General features: G+C 39.5%; 1 protein-coding gene across 1 annotated transcript in view; it reads right to left on the bottom strand.

The window, feature by feature from the left end:
• Positions 1–6,264: 6,264 nt before the first annotated feature.
• TBC1D14 (TBC1 domain family, member 14) overlaps positions 6,265–18,426 on the bottom strand; it is a 74,916-nt gene continuing 62,754 nt past the window's right edge. The window contains exons 13-14 of the mRNA XM_010583494.1: positions 13,671–13,929; positions 6,265–9,635 (exon numbers count right to left, since the gene is read on the bottom strand). Of these exons, the coding sequence (XP_010581796.1) occupies positions 9,570–9,635; positions 13,671–13,929 (325 nt within the window). The 3' untranslated portion in view covers positions 6,265–9,569. The remainder of the gene's footprint in view (positions 9,636–13,670; positions 13,930–18,426) is intronic.

The raw sequence follows: 18,426 nt of genomic DNA, 5'->3' as shown, positions 1-18,426 counted from the left end.
GCCGAGTGGGCCGCCTTCCAGGCCCGCAAGAAGGAGGCGGCCGTCTCCATCCTGGGCCGGCGGCTGGGCGGCAGGGAGGCGGCGGCGGCGGCCCGCATCCAGGCCGAGGAAGGGGACAAAGAACGGCAGGTGCGCGAGGTGAGGCTCCGGCCCCCTTCGAGCTGCGGTCTGGCCAAAAAGGTCTCCGGAGAGGCCGGCGTTGTCCTCTCCTTCAGATGGGGTACCCGCTCCCACTCCCCCCAACACCTGCTACCCGCTATTGAGCAACAGAAGATGTCCCTTGCTTTTCTCCCCTTGGAGCTTTGCTCTTGTCATGACGTACTTTAAACTTCTTCCCTGGCGAGGCAAGGATTAAAGAAATAGAGCAATTCTTCTTTTATTTCTACTCCTCTAGGCCCGTGTGGAAAACATCAAGCTGAAGCATGAAATCCAGAACCTTGAAACCATCTTGAAAGCTCAGGGAGAACTGGTAGAGGGTCAACGTTTTCTGGACTTTGAGCACATGAAGAAAGAGAATCAGAAACACGGCAAAAAGATTGATGACCTCAGTGATGAAATCCTGAAGCTCAAGAAGAAGGTATCGAACACAGTGCATGTTCTCAGCCAGTTCAGGGAAAAGCTACAGTTTGTGGAAGCTGAAAATCAAGGCAGAAAGGCTGAACTGATGGACATCGAGACCGTCTTGTCACAGAAGAGAGACGTTCTGACCAAAACAAAACAGGCCAGAGACAGACTGCGGAGAAGCAATTTGAAACTGCAGCAGAAATGCGGGTTGCTTGGAAATGAGGCACTGCTTCGGGACTTTGAGGAAAAGGTGGATGCTGCAGAGCTGCTAAGTCAGCGATTGGAAACACTGAAACATCACTATGCTGCTCTGATCCTTACTTGTAGGGGAATTCAGAAGAAAATCAAGGAAGCCAACTCCTCTTTCCTTGCTGAGGATGACTGAAGAAAAGGAAGCATGGAAATGAAATAAACAAAGGAATTTTCCATAATTCTGATTTTTAACATGTGCTTTTTTCAGCAAATCTTGGGGAATACGTTACACCACACTGCTGAAAAAGCCTTTTCTAAGTGACGTGTCAGTATTACACATTCAATGAAGAGATTACAGTACTTACTCATTTTGAATGAAACCATATACAAGTGCCCATCTTAAACCAACAAAAAAAGTGTAGACTTTTGACTGAGGCTATAATTATCAAACACATATAAATTATACATGTCTCTTTTCCAAGTTAAGTAAAGGTGGCCTGTCCACCTATGTCAAGCCCGGTAATAAGATTTCCAAGTTGGTAAAATGTTGGCAATTCCAATTAAACTTTTGTCCAAATTTAGAGTAAGTGATGTGACATGACCATGAGTTCCTTAATACTCTCCCAACTTTTCCAGTGCCAAGGTTGATCCTTCCAAGAAATTTACCCCATTGGGACTTCCCTATCTCTAAACATCATGAGTCAGCTATACCCCCAATGATGTAGCAGGCGGGGTAGGGTTACAGCAGAACATCAAATACTTAAGTTCTTATAACAGTTCTCGATTGACTCGCAAAAATACGCATAATATCAACAGAAGTAAATAATGCTTTCTTTGACATATAATATGCAATCTCTTCTTGCTGGGAACTTGAAATTCCCAATGCTTTTAACACTTTGTAATTGCCAGAATACCATTTTTCTCGTGCACCCACAGGGAATCCCTTAAGTTTGATACTTTTAGCATTCGTTAGATCTTGAATTTCGTCTTTAAGGTGGCAATATTTCTTTACTTCTGCCGCCGCATCCACCATTGATGTCAATTTACTTTCATACTGAATTGTCACATCAATAACTATCTCCTGATCTCCCTTTACAAATACCAGATCAGGCTTATATATTTCATTTTGTTCATCTTTTAATATGGGCTCCTGGAATACAATCCAGTCCTTCTTTTGGGCTTCATTTATCAATATTTTGCATAACTGATTATGCGTTTTAATTCTAGCACCTTGTACCGTGGGGCAATACCCAATGGTATAAGCACACATTTTTTTTTCCGCTTGACAGTGTCGACAGGATTTTATTTGCAACTCCTGTCTCCCCCTTGCCAGGAATTCCCTGGTGGGATACAGGTTACCTCTTAACTGAAGTGCGGTGAGGAGTTTTCTGTGAGGGATACCCCTTATAATGTTCAACCCAAATGCTGCTGATATTGTCCTTCTCAAAGTTGGTAATACCATGGCCCTGGGACTGCAACTTGGTCCAATTTATAAATTCCTGTTTTTGCCAGTCACGTGGTTCAGGAAAAATAATTTGGGGGGCTGACAGCTCCCATTCTGAAGCTGGTTCCTCATCGCTGAGTTCCTCAGACGTTACCCTAATCGCACTCAGGTCTCAAATGGATGGAATTTTATTCTTATCACCTCCAGCTGTTACCCATAATTTTTCAAATTCATTTTCAATCCCCTCTTGTTTTACTATTGATCTTATTAGTACATCCAAAGACTGTGCAATCCTAAGCAGTCTTCGAGCTCGTATACTGGGGATCAGACCCAAGAGTTTCGTGATGCCTAAACCTCCACCATGCATACTGGAATAGAGAATGGCATCACAGGTACCTGGAGGTAGATGTAACCACTCCTTGACTGTAGTTCAAATCGTCAGGTCAAGTGTTTCTAGGTACGTTGCTTTTACATCTGCTTGGTCTGCTAAATAGATCCATTGCAGGCTAGTATATCCCTTCAAGATGTCAACCTTCTGAAATGGTTTCAGTGGCGTATCACCAATCTGTTGTAGCCAGTCTTTGATCTTCACCGGTAGTTCAGGTTTAGATATTCCGATCCACAGGTCTATTCTTAGTACCAGGTACTTTTCCAAACTACCAGGTTCAATCACATTAATTGGGTACCATTAATTTGCCATGGAGGACAATCGTTGATCGTATACCAGTCCTTAATAGGTTGTATATAAAAGCCACAGCATTCCTCCCCCGGTGTCCTGAGGCCTGTTAGATTACAAAAGGCCTCTAGGATCTTGATATTCCTTTGCATTCCTTCCCATGATCCACTCATCAAAGCAAAAAAAGCGCTGACAAAAAAAGTGTAGACTTTTGACTGAGGCTAACAGAAAACCTTGACATTCAGTCCTTTAGGGCCATGGCAATAGTGTTTAAGCAGAGCACTCACCATACCCTAACTCAAATCCTGATTCTGCCACCCTCTGTATGGATTTCATAATTCAGTATCAACTTCATCTTTACAATAAATACACCTGCCTTCTGGGCACATCGCAAGGGGTAGCTTTTATAGATGTGGCTAAGAATGGGAGAGAAGCTTATTGTCAATACCTGACATGGCTTGCATACTGCCACTATGCTACAGAAGCACTAAATCATACACCCATTCTGTAAATATACTTGACTGCCGAGTTTGCCTTGGAGGTGCACAAGAAGAGAGGTTTATTACTTTAAGAACTGCTTTCATAGTATAAATATATACATAAATCTTCTAACTCAAAACTAGAGGTTTGGATTTTTTTGGTCTTTCAGCTTTTACAATTTTAGGGGGTACTCAGCCTTGTCCTCCTCATTCACGGTGTGTGCAGAAGTAGAGAGTAAGCCCATCCCTGTTTCAGGCTCCTCTGCACTGCTCAGCTATACCTGAATTCCAGAAAAGATGACTGAAGGAAAAGGGGAAGGAGTGACAAACATTTACACATTTATGACTGTACAGCTCACAGAGCTTTAAGTTACAGGAAGCAGCTTCCCCTTTCAAAATAATATATTCTTTAAACTTCAATTCCCCCATGGCAAGCAGTGACTATGAGACTTACCTATATCCTGCAGTTCTTGCTGCTGCTATTGTAACATTATTTTTGATTTAAGGCATGGGATGGATGTCAAGAATATAGAAACATCTTGGGCCAGTAAAATGTTGGAGCTCTGACATACTACCTTCTCATTACTGAAGGAACTGCAACTTTGGTAGGCTCCCTATAGGCCATCACTGGCTGATGTGCCCAATTATTGAATCAGTCCTTCCTAGTTAATTGTTAATTTTTATGCATGATACCACTACTTTGCTTAGACAGACCAGCAATCTTTAGTCCCATTTTTGGTAGTCAGAGTTGGGTATTAAAGGCCCAGATTTAAGTGTTCAACAGCTGTGAATTTTGCAGGAAAGAAGGCACATCCCAGTGGGAAAGAGTAGGAATGGAGTCTCTTGGTTTTCCACTATGGGTTGGAATTACACCCCATGGGACCAGTATTGCTGAGCTGTATTTGAGCTGCTGGTTTTAGTTCCAAGGTAAGTTGCATACGCATTTAAGCAGAGTACACAAGTCACTGAATGCACTTATATGGGGATAAAAAGTAGATAAACTTACATAAAGTCATTTCTAGGAATGGCTTACCCCTCTTTTAAATAATCTCTGAACTAGATTTTCTGAATTGCCTGGACATTTAAAAGACAAAACATAATTAAAGTGGTTATTACGCTACTGAAGGTTTAAATCTTGTTCTTTTGTCATAGTGAAATGACAGAAGAGATCAGTAATTTCTTGCTCTTACTGCAATCATGCAGTAGCAATTTGCTTATATTCTTCTAAGGTCCTTACGGTTCTGCAGAACTGTTGCATAAACACAGGGGAACAGTGCAGGCTTTTGTTCTGCAAACAACTGAAGTGCCCTGTATCTTCAGTAGCTCAAACACTCTTATTCGTGAAGAGACATTACACAACTAATACTCAAAAGCTTTCCACAAAGTACCAGTAGATCCACCCCTGTCTGTTGTTGCTGGACAGTAAAAGGAGACAAGTGTAACCGCCAACCACTTATCTTAAAAAAACAAAACAAAACAAAAACACCTCCACCCCCCAAAAACTCCAAATCGGTACCTTTCATCTTAAGCCTTGTTACCAAAAGTGAGCTCTTCTCCTGCTGAAAGAGTGGCTGTCGCACAAGTTGAGCAGCCTCCTGGTGTTCCACAAAAACTGTTTTCATAAATAATTAAGGATGATCAGCAGTCATCTCCCTAAGAGAAGTTACTTTTACCTGTTTTGACTTCTTATAGATTCCTGCCAGAAAAATTCTTACGCTTCTTGCTGCTTTTGGCTTAAGACGTATAAACCTTCCTTTAACTTCTTAAACACCATTAAGCAACAAATGTAGACAGTTAAAGGGAAAAGCAGAAGAATCTTAAATGCTTTTCACTGCTGCATGTTTGACACCTGGAGAAGGCAAGAATTTAGGGTACAAACGAGGTTGATAGTATATTCCCTGAACCAAATTATTTCTACTGAAACAAATACTACTCAGACATTTGCTTAAACTTCACACACTGTCTCCAGGACTTTTTTCTTAGTGCTGTTATTGAGACAACCCACTGCTACCGTGGCCTTCCAAAGCACCCTGAGGATGAAGATCAAAGATTCCTCCATTTTCCTCCTATAAATATAGGAAGATGTTCCGTCAGGAAGCAGTAAAGACAAATTTCTTTTTATTTCCTAATCTCATGTGCTGGCATGCAAGAAAGTATTTTACTTCTCTTAAAACAGACTGGCATTAGTACTGGGAAAACAGGTGAGGAAAAGTAAATCTAGTTTTGAACAGTTATGCAACTTCTGTAATGTATACAATATAAAGCTTTATCGATATCAAATTGGTATAGGGCCAGCAAATCAAACAGTAAGATACTTTAGTTCAAGGAAGTGAGACGTTTACTGGAGAAACTAGAATCATGGCAGCCAAGTCTTTGACTGTGTTCCCCACATAGTCTTGTTGCACAGGTACTGCTTTCTCTCCCCTGCTTTTATTTGGTGCTTTAACCTCTTTTCTGTTAAGTAAGCAACAGGAAGCTTCTCCACTTCAATCTCTGAAGTTATGCCTATGTAAGAATTAAAACAATACTGCCTTAAGTTGAGCACAAACATGCCTTGTGATTATGAAACTTGCAATAAACCAAGATTTCTTCTTTTAAAACAAAAAAAGGATGATTTACATCTATTTTTCATAATAATTTTTTCAGATCTCAGACCTAGTCCAGAGGAGGGCATATGAAATGGATTAAACCATGGGCACCATAAGTATCAAATCTCCTAAATGTCATATGTAATATAAGAGGTATTTTAACATGAGAATTTGGAAAGCATCACCAAAAAATCCTCCAGCTGCAATACTTAAATGTCCCAAAGTCCTGATTTTGGACAGACAAAAACCGCTAAAGAAGCCTGTGAAGAAACAGACAAGTAGTTGAATTTTTAATTTCTGAATTACACTGACAATAGGTGATTAAGATAACTTTACACGACTTTATTTAACAAAACCATATATTTACATTTGAAAAAAGTTCCAGTTCGATACACATATCTAAACAAAACAAACTTGCTAACTGCATAAAACCAATTTAAACATGATGTACAGGGGATGTATCTCTACATGTCACTCTAGTTTTTAAAACAGTCAAAAATAAGCTGTTACAAGGTACCTTTTTTCCCCAAATGAAATTCTTTACTAAATGAAAAAACGTTAATGACTGATTGCTGACTGAAGTTGCAAAACGGCTTTATTATAAAGTGCAGGTCATATAGAATTCCAAACCTGGTTGAAGTGTTCTGGTTTCTCTAATCTGCTGCATATAGAGTGGTAGTGGTAGACTTCTGATGTATTGCAGCATTTCTATTTTTCCTTAAACCCATGAAGAAAAGGAAGTTTGCTTGATGGGACACATTTGCTCAATGAAAGAAAATCTCATGCATGTTGTTACAGATACTCTCAAGCACCTGAACGATAAAATTGTCAAAATTTTTTATGTAATCCCTGAATTTATTACAGAAATCTTCCTTAATAGCTAATTAAGAGATTTGGTATGCTGCAAGAAACTTAAAAAGCTCAGTGGCAAGTAATTCTATGCCCTTACTACTTATCTCCGTTTTTATCAAAATTCACACATTACCTTCAAATCAAGTTACTGAGAAGTCGAAACAATTGCATCTTTAGGCAGGTGATTTTTTTTTCAAATGTATTTTGTTTGAAAACAAACTGTGCAAAGCTCCTTATTGCATTGCTTTTCTTCATTAAAGAACATACCTTATATACACAAAGAAATCATTTAGAAAATATATACATCTTCTAAGAACAGAAAGATCAAATCACAGAACAAAATAATTACATTTGCAAGTAACAAACAGTGCACAAGTGTTGTTGCAGCAGGCCTTTTTCCCACAACTATGCTCATTTTCTCTGTTACATTCAACATCTTATTGAGAAGAGAAGAACAGGATGTCCTGGCTGCAAAGATACGTAGTAGCTAAGAATGCATTTTTAACCAGACAAATGAGCCACACTTGTAGACTTGGTTTAAAAGGAAAGAGAAACCTAGTTGCAATGAAAACTTAAATCACAAAGCCAGTTACAGTATCACCTGAAAATTTATACTGAGGAAACAGTTGTCTCTGTTTAATAAACCATTTAAAAGCATAGTGCAAATGTTTCAGATGGTAGGCCTCTCATATCCTTCATGGAAAGGCGTATTTGTTGTAGTAATAGAAAAAGTAATATTAAAAAACACTTACTGACCTTCCAGCTTTCTATTGCACTTCAAACCAATGTAGCATACAAGTACCGGTCATTGAACGACCAAGGCTATACAACTTCTGGGAGAATTAACATGTGTTTGATATCAACATCTTGATGTCTATTTTCAGTAAGTGATGACCTAGAAGAAGTCTTATGGAGGAATTAAGATGGCCAACAGAAAAACACATCCATTACACCAGGTACACAAAGTGGACAGGAAAAGAGGCCAATGAGGTATCAGACTTGCAAGCTGCATTTGCATTACATGTCTTCCAAAGTGATTGAGTCCTCACTTACCAGGGAATCTTGCTCTCACTCTTTTTAATATTACAAACTATCCCTTGCAGAAACGATGTTTGTACTAAAGGACAGTATTTTGATTGTGTCCCACAGTCCTTTACATTCTATGTTAAGTTGAGCAGTGTGCAACTATTATTCTCTTTTTTTTATTCAGACAATGCCAAAATAATCAGCATAAGACAGACTGAAGAGCATTGGGAAACCGCTGACCATATAGCTAGAGGATTTAGTAATATAGCTAGAGGATTTAGTAATGCCTGTTTACAGTTAACACAAATATTGCTTCAGTTAGTTTCCCTTTTCAATGATCACCATTATTTATAAAATAGATTTTACACTATGCAATAAACATTCTTGTAAATCAGAGGCACTCACGATTTACAGTTCAACATTCATCTGAATGCAGAGGGGATCTAAGCTGTATAACAGAATTAGGCAACCACAGTTGCTGCCTCTGTAACTTGCTCCCATGTATTAGAAGCTGGATAAAATGCTAGGAAATGACAGCATGTACCTGTCCTGATAGTATTTGTCTGGCACATTCCCCAATAAACTTCTTTCACTTGCCACTACGTACATATCAGCTCCACATAATGCTTTCTCACTGTGCCAACAGCAGCTTCAGGAGATCCCACAGAACCTTTTCTTCTCAGCAGCAATGGTGGTTTATGTAACTTGTCCCCCACACCCTTCCTCCTCAGTTTTGCCAGTGAGCAGAGCTGGGTTTAAAGTAACTATAAAAATTGCTTTTAACCATTTCTCAATTCATCTGCTCAGCCCACAGTTTTATCAGCATGACTGGAGAGATGGCACAGGAGTAAGCAGCTGGTAGGCAAGAACACCCTGAAATGCCACTGCCCCAGAAAAGGGAGATGTGGAAACATATATTTAGTAGTAGGTGACCCCGGCTTTAAACAGAGGAAAGAGTACAATTGGGAAATGGTGCCAGCTTAATACTAGAAACCCCCCAGTGCGTTTGGAATCTAGTCTGATTAATGGAACTTCTCCCATATGCATCCAGATTGGAAACACAGATTTCCAAGGCATCTTGAAGAATAATTGGTTTTGCACTGCTAGCGTGACTTCTCTTCCAAGTTTACTTTCTACTTAACTTTTTCTTATTAAATAATGGAATGTAGTTCTATGTCTACATGATTTCTTTGGTAAATGGGACCCACAGCCTATAAAACAAGAAGCATTTCTAAAGAAATGGTCCTTACATCATTTAACTATAAATTCCAGCACCAGTTATTTAAAATCCAGATCCAGCTACTACTATAGGTATGGGAAATATATCCTGCCTAAGAATTAAACTGGGGAATAGCTTTCGAAGCAACTGACATTGCTGAATGCCCAGTCTTTTAAAACATCAAAGGAAAAAAAAACCGCCTTAAAAAACCCCCTTAATTTTACTTAGTTTCACTGCCCTCATCAGAAGTACAGAATGTGTAACGCTGTCCACAGCAAATGCTCATTCCACTAAAAGTTTAAGGCTAAGCCTAGGTTTAATTTATAAGGGGTTTATCCCCTGATTGCCTTCCTTCCTTTTTTTTTTCCTCATCTTCCTTCTCTTTTCCTCTCTCCCCTTTAAGGCTATGCTACTACTAAACAAAATTCTGAAATAACACTTTGATTTGCAGGCTCATACATGTCAAACAGTACTCAATACTTTTGCACTTTAGCTCTTTCCCCATGAGTCACTGGAGGCAACCATAATGTTAACGTTTGAGTGAAGGACTTCCTTTTTCCATTTCTCGGTTATCTTTCTGCAGAGCAGCCAGTATCTAGACATTTCAAGGAATGAGAGAGAAAAAAGTATTAGATTTAAAACGTGACTCAAAAAATCAAATCACTGTCTGAAGAGTTTCCCATTTAATTATGTTTGAGCAATACTATTTTAACTATTAAATGTAATCAAATTTAAAGAACCTCTCCACTGATGGAGACTTGTCCCATAAGTCCTTGTGGCGTGGTAGATACAAATGGATTTAACAAAGGTTTAAACTCAGCCTCCCCTCAACACACACTTTTGAAGCCTGGAGATGAGATTCTTACCCAGATTACACAGGTCTAGCACTATTAAAGGATGCTGTCTGATGGGAAGTTGTAATTTTTAATAAATGGAATGTCTAAAAACATAGCAAGTGAGTAGCCTGAGCAATATGACATTACCTAAGAGTTCAGGACAGAGTTACCTTAGCGCTTGTCTAGAGCACACCGCTATCTCCAGATCTGCTTACATCTTTTTCTGAAGCAAAAAGTCCGCATTTGCATCCATACCAAAAATTTATATTTCCTAATATCTGATGCACAATTTTGTTTTGTTAGCCCTCGTGTAGAAGGCATAGTAATAGCCAGTTTCTCATGCTGCTTAACATGCTCCCTGTCCCATAGTTAGTCTCTGCTGAAGAAGTCCAGCAGCATCCTCAAGAATCACCCTGGAAGTGAAGGTACTGTGGGACATTTAATCTCAAAGAATTGCAGTTACGAGAAAGGAACCTTCTTTCTCCCTCTGACTGACTTCAAACAAACCTCTGCACCATCAGAATTAACAGGAGGTGGGGCTAAATCACTCAGAGAGCAATCACACACCACCACCTATACTTCAATGCAGAAGCACCCATAGCTGTTGCAACAAAAGAGTTCAACGTGGGTCTGAACAGAGCCACAGCTGGCTGGCTGTTCAGCAATTTCTAGAACTGGAGAGAGATTTCAGCGAGGTCCTCTTCATAGAGATTCAGGGTAAATCAACAGCTACTCAGAGAGTTTTAAGTGCCATAGTAACAATGTCCTTGGTGGAAGAAAGTTACCCTTTTTAAAGAATACAAGAATCACACCAAAATACTGACCCAAAAAAGCAGAAAGCATAGACCTTAAGCCAATTAACAAAGCTCAAATTCTTTAGTTATTTGGAAAACTTTACAGAGCTAAGATTTGAAGCACAGAGATTACAGAAATGCTAAGCCCACAGTCCAGTCTGTTCTACCATCTCTATTCCTCTGCTGTTGATGACAAAGTGGTAGGTGTAACAACATCCACTTACATTTCAGGCTAAGGCTGTATTGGCACAAGGCCCTGCAGTTCATTGTAGGTTATTTCAGAAGAAAAGTAGAGCTTACAGTTTCCTATGAGTCCTTGTTACTAGAAGTGCTGTGTCCATGATTTACCAGGACTCCTTTCTGTCTTTAGTTTCCTCATCACATTGTCAGTGTCCAAGGGAAAATGGAGTGAGATGGAAAACACACACCAGCCCCATCCGATGAGGGAGGCAGGACTGTGGAAACCAGCTTCATAAGCCCCCCCTTTAGCATTTTAGATGAAGTCCTACATACATCACCTCTAGACAGCATCAGGTCAGAATGTGACCCACAGGATAGCAGGACCATAATTAACCATGGTACAGCAAGGTGAAAGGTTCAGTAAGTGGGTGTTTTTCTGAGTGCCAAGTACACCTACTGCTGAGATGTGCAGCTGAATTTGACTCCTGAATTCTACAGTCAAACATACTCCTACGAAGAAGTAGTACCTCAAGCTCTACTGCTTGCTTATGCAGCACAGTTACTGTAAGCAAACGAGATGATGCCAGAGATGAGAATGCAAAGCCCACTTTTCTAAGCTCAAGAGCATTCTGCATTTTCTGGGAACTACTGTCCCTGGTCAGTCAGTCCACCTAAGAGTTTATCTTGAAAGCGGTGCATCCATCACTCTTGACATTCATTTTGCTAATTTGAAAAGGTATTTCCCTACAGAAAATACATGGATACTACAGCAAAGCATCTGACTTGTACAGCAATAGTCACAGTCAGAAAACTATTTAGCAAGGAAGCATCCCAACTGCAGACAGACTTCTCAAGCGTACTATGTGGGACTCATACCCAGCACTGTTATGAGTCCATCTGTGCAACCAAGTCACATACTACCAAAAGCCTGTCTGTTCTAAAAAAGTAAAGTTCAGGTTTCAGAGTTCAAACTCTTCCTGGTGAACTTTAAAGACCAAAGAGAGGTAAGAAGCCATCACAGGCAGCATCTTAGTAATAGAAAACATAATCCCATACCCTCTTTGTCTTGTTGACGTTTCTAGGTCAGTTCCAATAGTGGTACCTCAGCAGCTGAGCAGTCCCAGTAAGTGCATGACATGAGCAAACTCGTAGCCCCTACCCCCTTCTGGCTTGGAAAAGGATGGCAGGCTAGGGAGTGAACAGGCTTTCCTGATGGAAACTTACTCAGCAATGGAACTACCTGGTGAAGAAAGCCAGTTGGCACAGAAGTCAGGATAGGTAAGAGGTCAGCCAACACCAACCCTACAGCATGCTAACTCTGTCTGAGACCTATTCGCACCACGGTTCAGCAACAATTTTTCTCCAGTTTGCCACAACAAGCAAAAACAATCTGGCAAATTCCAGTGCAGTCAGAATGAAGCTGATGAGGAGACTGAGGAAGATTGCTTCGGCTAGGTTACTTAGAAGTCCTCCTCTTGTTGTGATAATCACCACTAAACCTTCACATGTGTCACAGACTGAAAACCACTGGCTAAGAAAGCCTGTTACTTGGGGTATTTGGCAGAATAGGACACCTACCTCTCCTTCTCTGCAAGGGAAGCAGCAGTAGGCTGAGAATTTATTTGGTATGCGATCCTCCTCCACACATGACGTGTTTAAAGAAAGTGAGCCATACGAATGAGGAGCAAGACTGGGAGTTTACTTGTAGAGACACTACTGGCTGAAAAATGTTCTTGAGGATAGAAACAAAGCTGGATCTGTACTAGCAACTTATGGCCAAGACCAGAAGGGAAATGCAAACTAAGTTGTGAGGAAAGCTGTGTCAGGGAGGAAATTCTGGCAGTGTGCTGCTCTTAGCTGGGCAGCGCAGGTTGTATTCCCCCTCACACAGGAGATAAGGCTCAGAAGGCCACAATCTATTCCTACTGTGAAGGTTAGAAATTCTCATCTCAAATAGCAAGCAGGCAGTCCCCAGCATCTACAGGAAGACTATTACTCCAGGAAAGAACCATAACTCCCATTTGCAGCTGAATTGCCGTAACCACTACGTTTAACATCACCTTTCAGTTTCACTGCAAAAAAGAATTTGGATAAAATGGGCAGAGCTCTATTACAGCATGACTCGTTAAGCATGATGTATTACCACTCTGAAGAAAGAAAAAAAGCAGGGGTGGGGGAAGTTTCTACTCCAAACACTGTGAAGTACATTTGACCTAACTCTCCAGCATGAATGGCTGTTATAGCCACTTAACGATTTCCATATTCAGTTGACACACTTCCACCTTTTTTCTTTAAACTGGAATTTAGTTGAAATTACAGTGATGAGACACAATTTCTGAAATAAAGGCTTCAGTGCTAAATTCCAATAAAGAAGTCAGAGATGCAATCACTTCTGTACAGCCCAGAATTAGGCAAAATAGATCCTCAAGAATATTAAGATGATGACTGTATGATAATGTGTCCTGACAAATTGTCATCTTCTCCCAAAGAGTGAATTTCTGCTTTTAAAAATCAAGTTGTAATGTTGCCAGCAGCCTTTGTAATGAATACACTTAAGAAGTCCTATGATACTTTACTTCATCAACTCCACTCAACATTTCAATTTTGAATGTTGACTAAGCTCTCCCTTTCCAGAGGAGAGTAAGCTCAGGAATCTACTCACCAGAATGTATACTAAAAGAACAGAGTGAGCTACATAGTCCTACCTACCTGTAAAATCAAACACTAGCTCTGCTAAAACATTCTTCCAGGTGTTGCCAAACTCTTATTTTCATGAATAAAGTACAATCATCAGTTATCAAAGATTAACATCCTCTTTACCTGAGCCCACTTTTTGTTTCTACTTTGCATCTGAATGGCAGCAATAGATGTGAAGAATTCTTCCGAAGGCAAGTCCTCTGGTAGCTTTGTTAAAAACTGGGCTATATGAATGAAGTCCATTTTGGTCAAAATATCTTCAAAAAGTTTTAATATTCCCAGGGCTGTACGGAATAAGAACTCTTCTCCGTCACGGCAGAACACATCCCAGACACGACACGCCAAGTCTAGCGGCAAAGATTTGCTGTACAATGTGAATATCCTGAAAAACAGAGTAAAATTTTCAGAGTTACTGGACAAGAAAAATGTCTTAGATACTCACAAAAGTACACAGACTGATCATCGCTAAGTTTGAGGCTTCTCAGATATTTATAACTGAATATTCCTTTTTCTATTTCAAAAGTACTTCTATTAGTTGCAGCATACCAATACATGAAACAATATAAAATTGTACAACCATTAAGGCATCTGGCTATCAATCCACATCTCCAGGTTCAATTTCCTTCGATCACACCGGAAGAAACAATATACATGGTTTCATGATGGACATGCACTGGCCACAAGTATAATCAAAGGCATATTTAATCATCATTTCAGAGTTGAGGACAGATGCAGTTTTAGCTGTGAGAACACAAAAAGCTGAACCTTAAGACATACCACAAAGGAAATTTTGTGGATCAGATGAAGGAGATGTATAAAATGAAATCTGCGTTCCAGGCCTGATTGACTGGCAAAGCAATAATATCATGAGTTTTGGAGGAAAGATCCATTTAAACTCTAATAAGTTGAGAGAAACAGGCAAGATATCACAGCTATCTACACATTCTCCCTGGACAAGATGGTGGCTCAGCACGCTTGAATGGATGTGATCGCCAAAGAGTAAAGGAAACAGCAGAAGCAAGAACCTCCTCCCAGTTCCTAAAACTGTACTTTCATTAACTGCCAAGAGCACATTTCTTCCTTCATCAAAATGCTGACAGCCTTGCAGCCAGGAACACGAAGATGCTCCCTACTCCCTCCTCTATCCAACACTTCACTACAAGGCAGAGCAGTTTTCATTGCCACTAACAACGTCATAACAGCAAGTGAAGAGAATTAAGTTTCCTGGAATCACGTTATAGTATGTAAGGGAAAAGAGTTAAAGTGATTTTTTTCCTTCAGAATTCAGAGAGAGAACATTTCTTCACAGATGCACTGCATAAAAGATCTCCCTTAAACTGCACATAATTCTTTCTCCGGCAGAGGTCAGCAAAGCCTCAAATTTAAATAAAACCTTTCCACATCTTTTAACACAAAATTTCTTTTCAAGTATGCTGAATTAAACAGTAGCTCTCTTGTGTTTAAGACTCCCCCCATCCCCTCCAATTTTTTATTTAGGAAATTCGGGATTACATTAAAAAAATACAATGGAACAGATATCTACACACACATACATATATAGGTATAGAATATGAATGGATATATTTTCACAAAAAATTCTAACAATCAAAGGTTTTATGCAATATCTGCTTTTTACTACACAAGATTATTTGATTGATGTGTCATCAAATATCCGGCTTCTCTGTGAATCAGTGCACTTTAGGAAAATGGGAAAATATATTAATGTTACAAGCAGCAAGACGAAACTAAACCATTTGCACAAATTCAGGTGACAACTAAATTGCAGGTTTAGGATCCTTGGGATTTTACTTTTTTCTATTTCTACATTTCATTGCAATGTTTTTGTAACAAGTGGAAATAATTTAAATTCTGTTCTCCAAAAAGCTAAAATAGCAGTATAAAACTAAGCAAATAAGAGGTAGAGTCTGGCATGAAAAAAACCACTATTGTTCATATATGTCTTTTACATACATACATGAACATATAAGAATAGCATGATACAAACCCCTTCTTCGGGTTATTGGCTGATCATGCATTGCAGACTTTGCATACTCTTTCAGCATTTTTGTACAGTCAAACACCATATAAAAATGTCTTGCTACAGAATACCTACACAGCAGAATTAAGACTTTTTGTCTATACACACATAGAGGCACAGGAAAGAGCAATGGCTTTTGCATTTAAAAAGAGCAGTGTAATAGGAAGCAATTCAACTGAGTCCTTTCCTGGCCACCAAATAGCAGGCCAGACACTCAGCCAGAAACTAGTCCTGGTTAAAGATAAGTAACAATGCCTATTTTTTTAATCTGTTTTTATTCACAAAAGCTATTATTCTGTTAAGATTCAGACCTAACCTGAATAACCCATGTGTATTAAATCTGCAACTATACAGAAAATTAACTGTCAGAAGAAATAGTGAGAACTATTTATTAGAACACTACTTTTTGTAGGAAAAGATTTACTCAAAGCGAAAAAGCTGTCACATCAAATAAGGTACTTGACATTGACCTCTTCACAATTTGGAAAGAAGTGCAATTTGCAGGAAATTCGCAAGGATATTAACTTTCATTATCACTAGCATGGAATTAAATGCATCAAGTCCTAAGAACCAACACTTGGCCCTCTAGAATAAGCAATGAGACAACAGTAGGAATCATTACTGCTAAGAATGGATACAGCATTTGCTCCCTTCAAACATTTCCGACTGAAAGACACTTTTTATTAGACATCAGAGCTACTGGTCTGAAACCCAGCTGAAATTTATTATAGTAATAAAGCAGCTGCTAGACTAAAAGTTACAGCAGCAGCTCTTAGCAGCGCTAGCACACTACTTGCACATGATCTGCTTTTGCTGTACTGCAGGATGATTTTCTGTCTGCAGCTCTCTTCCAAGTCACTACAAGTCCCAGGTGCAGACAACACAGCTAACTAGCACAGAGATGTCCAGAGTCAGAGTAAAGTAAATGCAGACTACTGACCACTAGCTGTTTGGAAGAGGGGAAAAAAACCCAAGGTACCAGATGATTCTGCTCCTCCCAGCCCTGCTTATGACGAAAGCGAACTTTGAAGTAGATGCGTGAAATCCTGGCTGGTTTGCTACTCACAAGGAAAGTGTATGACCATGATGTTATCGAGAAAGCAAAGCACTGTTACCATGATAAACACAGGCTCCGTGTTTTCTTTCCTTTGTTCCTTTTTTTTTTCCCCCTATTTTTTTTTCCTCCTTTCTTTTTTAATTAAAAACTCTTCACAAGATATTGTTATCAACAGGTATGCCAGATTTTGGATTGACAACTCATGCACAACAATGCTGATGCAAATCCTATCTTATATATTCTTGCACTACACATTCTTTTCCCATGTCTGTAACAGCACAAAAATATTTCTGCAACTTCTGAGTTCAGTTGTGGAAACTGACAAACAAATTCACCTTTTAAACTTATTCTTGGATCCTCCCTCCTTCATCCTGATATGAATTTTTAGTTGTTACATTTTGTACCAATTTCAACTACACCTGCTTTGAGACAAAGACGGCATCTTTCTAAGTGCTCATGCATTACTTTACTGTATAGTGGCATCTCTGTTCTCATTAGCGCCTTTAGAATTACTACAATAAGCTTGTTGGTAACAGTTCATTTAGTACAATTTAATATGACTACAGTTGAAAAAAAGTGGAAGTATTTACTTTGTTGCATATTAGGAAAAGAAAACTTAAATATTATGTACTATACAATACTGACTGCAACAGAGCAACTTATTAGCACTCAGCAAATCTGACAGCATTGTAAAATGTATCGATGTAATACAAACACTGTGTGAGTTTCTGAGCAATTTCCAACCAGTCGGATGCACCCAAAAAGCCCTGCTCTCTCACCTAGGAGTACTATACACAGCAGTGCGATATTTCACTTGATTCCACCCTAACCTGCAGTGACATAAGGATGAGCGCACTGTAAACTGGGCTGAAGACTGGGATCTTCTGGAGTCCAGTAACAGCTCCAATTTAAAAAATCAGGATGTCACCAGAAACCTTTGGACAGAATTACGCTCCATTTTTTCTTTGAAAATGAGGCATGCATTTAAAGCATCGTATTAAGCTTCATTTTTTCGTGGGGTGGAGAGTTAATAGCATGACATGGACTATGTTTTTCTTAATGTAAAAGCTTATAAATACTTCCTTGGAAGTGCCTACTACACATATCCACACAAAGTGGCTTGGACCTTTATCATAAGAAGCAAGTGGTGTCAACAGAAAGTTAGTGTGCACAGAGCACAATCACAGTCAATGTAATACTAAAGAACCACTGATCAATCCATCAGTACAAACAAAGCCCTTGGCTATAACTATTGCCAAAATCATTTTTCTGAGTAGGGATAAAGAGGTGTTTGTACAGCAGCAGCAGGCCATAAATAGACAGCATGTGTCCTTTGCAAATCCACATTCTGCTCTGCTCACAAGAGCCTGTGGTACATCAGCTGACAGAGCTGAGAGGCCAAAACTGGGCTATTCAGACACACTATTTCCCCTTTCTTCTCTGTGAACCTGACTGCATGTTGCTCTTTGCAGTGCTCTCACACTTGATTCCCTTTAAATTCTTCAAAAAAAGTAAAAACCTGTCTAGCTTTTGAATTCGTTCCATGAGATTCATCAGTTGGGAGTTTGAGCTTGAAGCACGTGGGTCCTTTTTAAAACAGATGCCTTACTTCTGGCAGGTATCCACTGGTAATCATGCCACTGTACCTTTTAATTAAATTCTTAAGTCCTTGGCGTTTTCCCATCACAGAAGGCAGAGGTGGAACTGAACTGGCAGGAGGGCTCCCCTCCCTAAATCCTCTACCAGCCCCAAGAAAACCCAAAGCAGCATTGCATCACCTGAAT

This window comes from Haliaeetus leucocephalus, unplaced genomic scaffold (genome assembly GCF_000737465.1).
Source record: "Haliaeetus leucocephalus isolate CR32 unplaced genomic scaffold, Haliaeetus_leucocephalus-4.0 Scaffold906, whole genome shotgun sequence".
NCBI classification, from domain to species: Eukaryota; Metazoa; Chordata; class Aves; order Accipitriformes; family Accipitridae; genus Haliaeetus; species Haliaeetus leucocephalus.
This window is presented reverse-complemented; position numbering and strand designations above follow the sequence as displayed.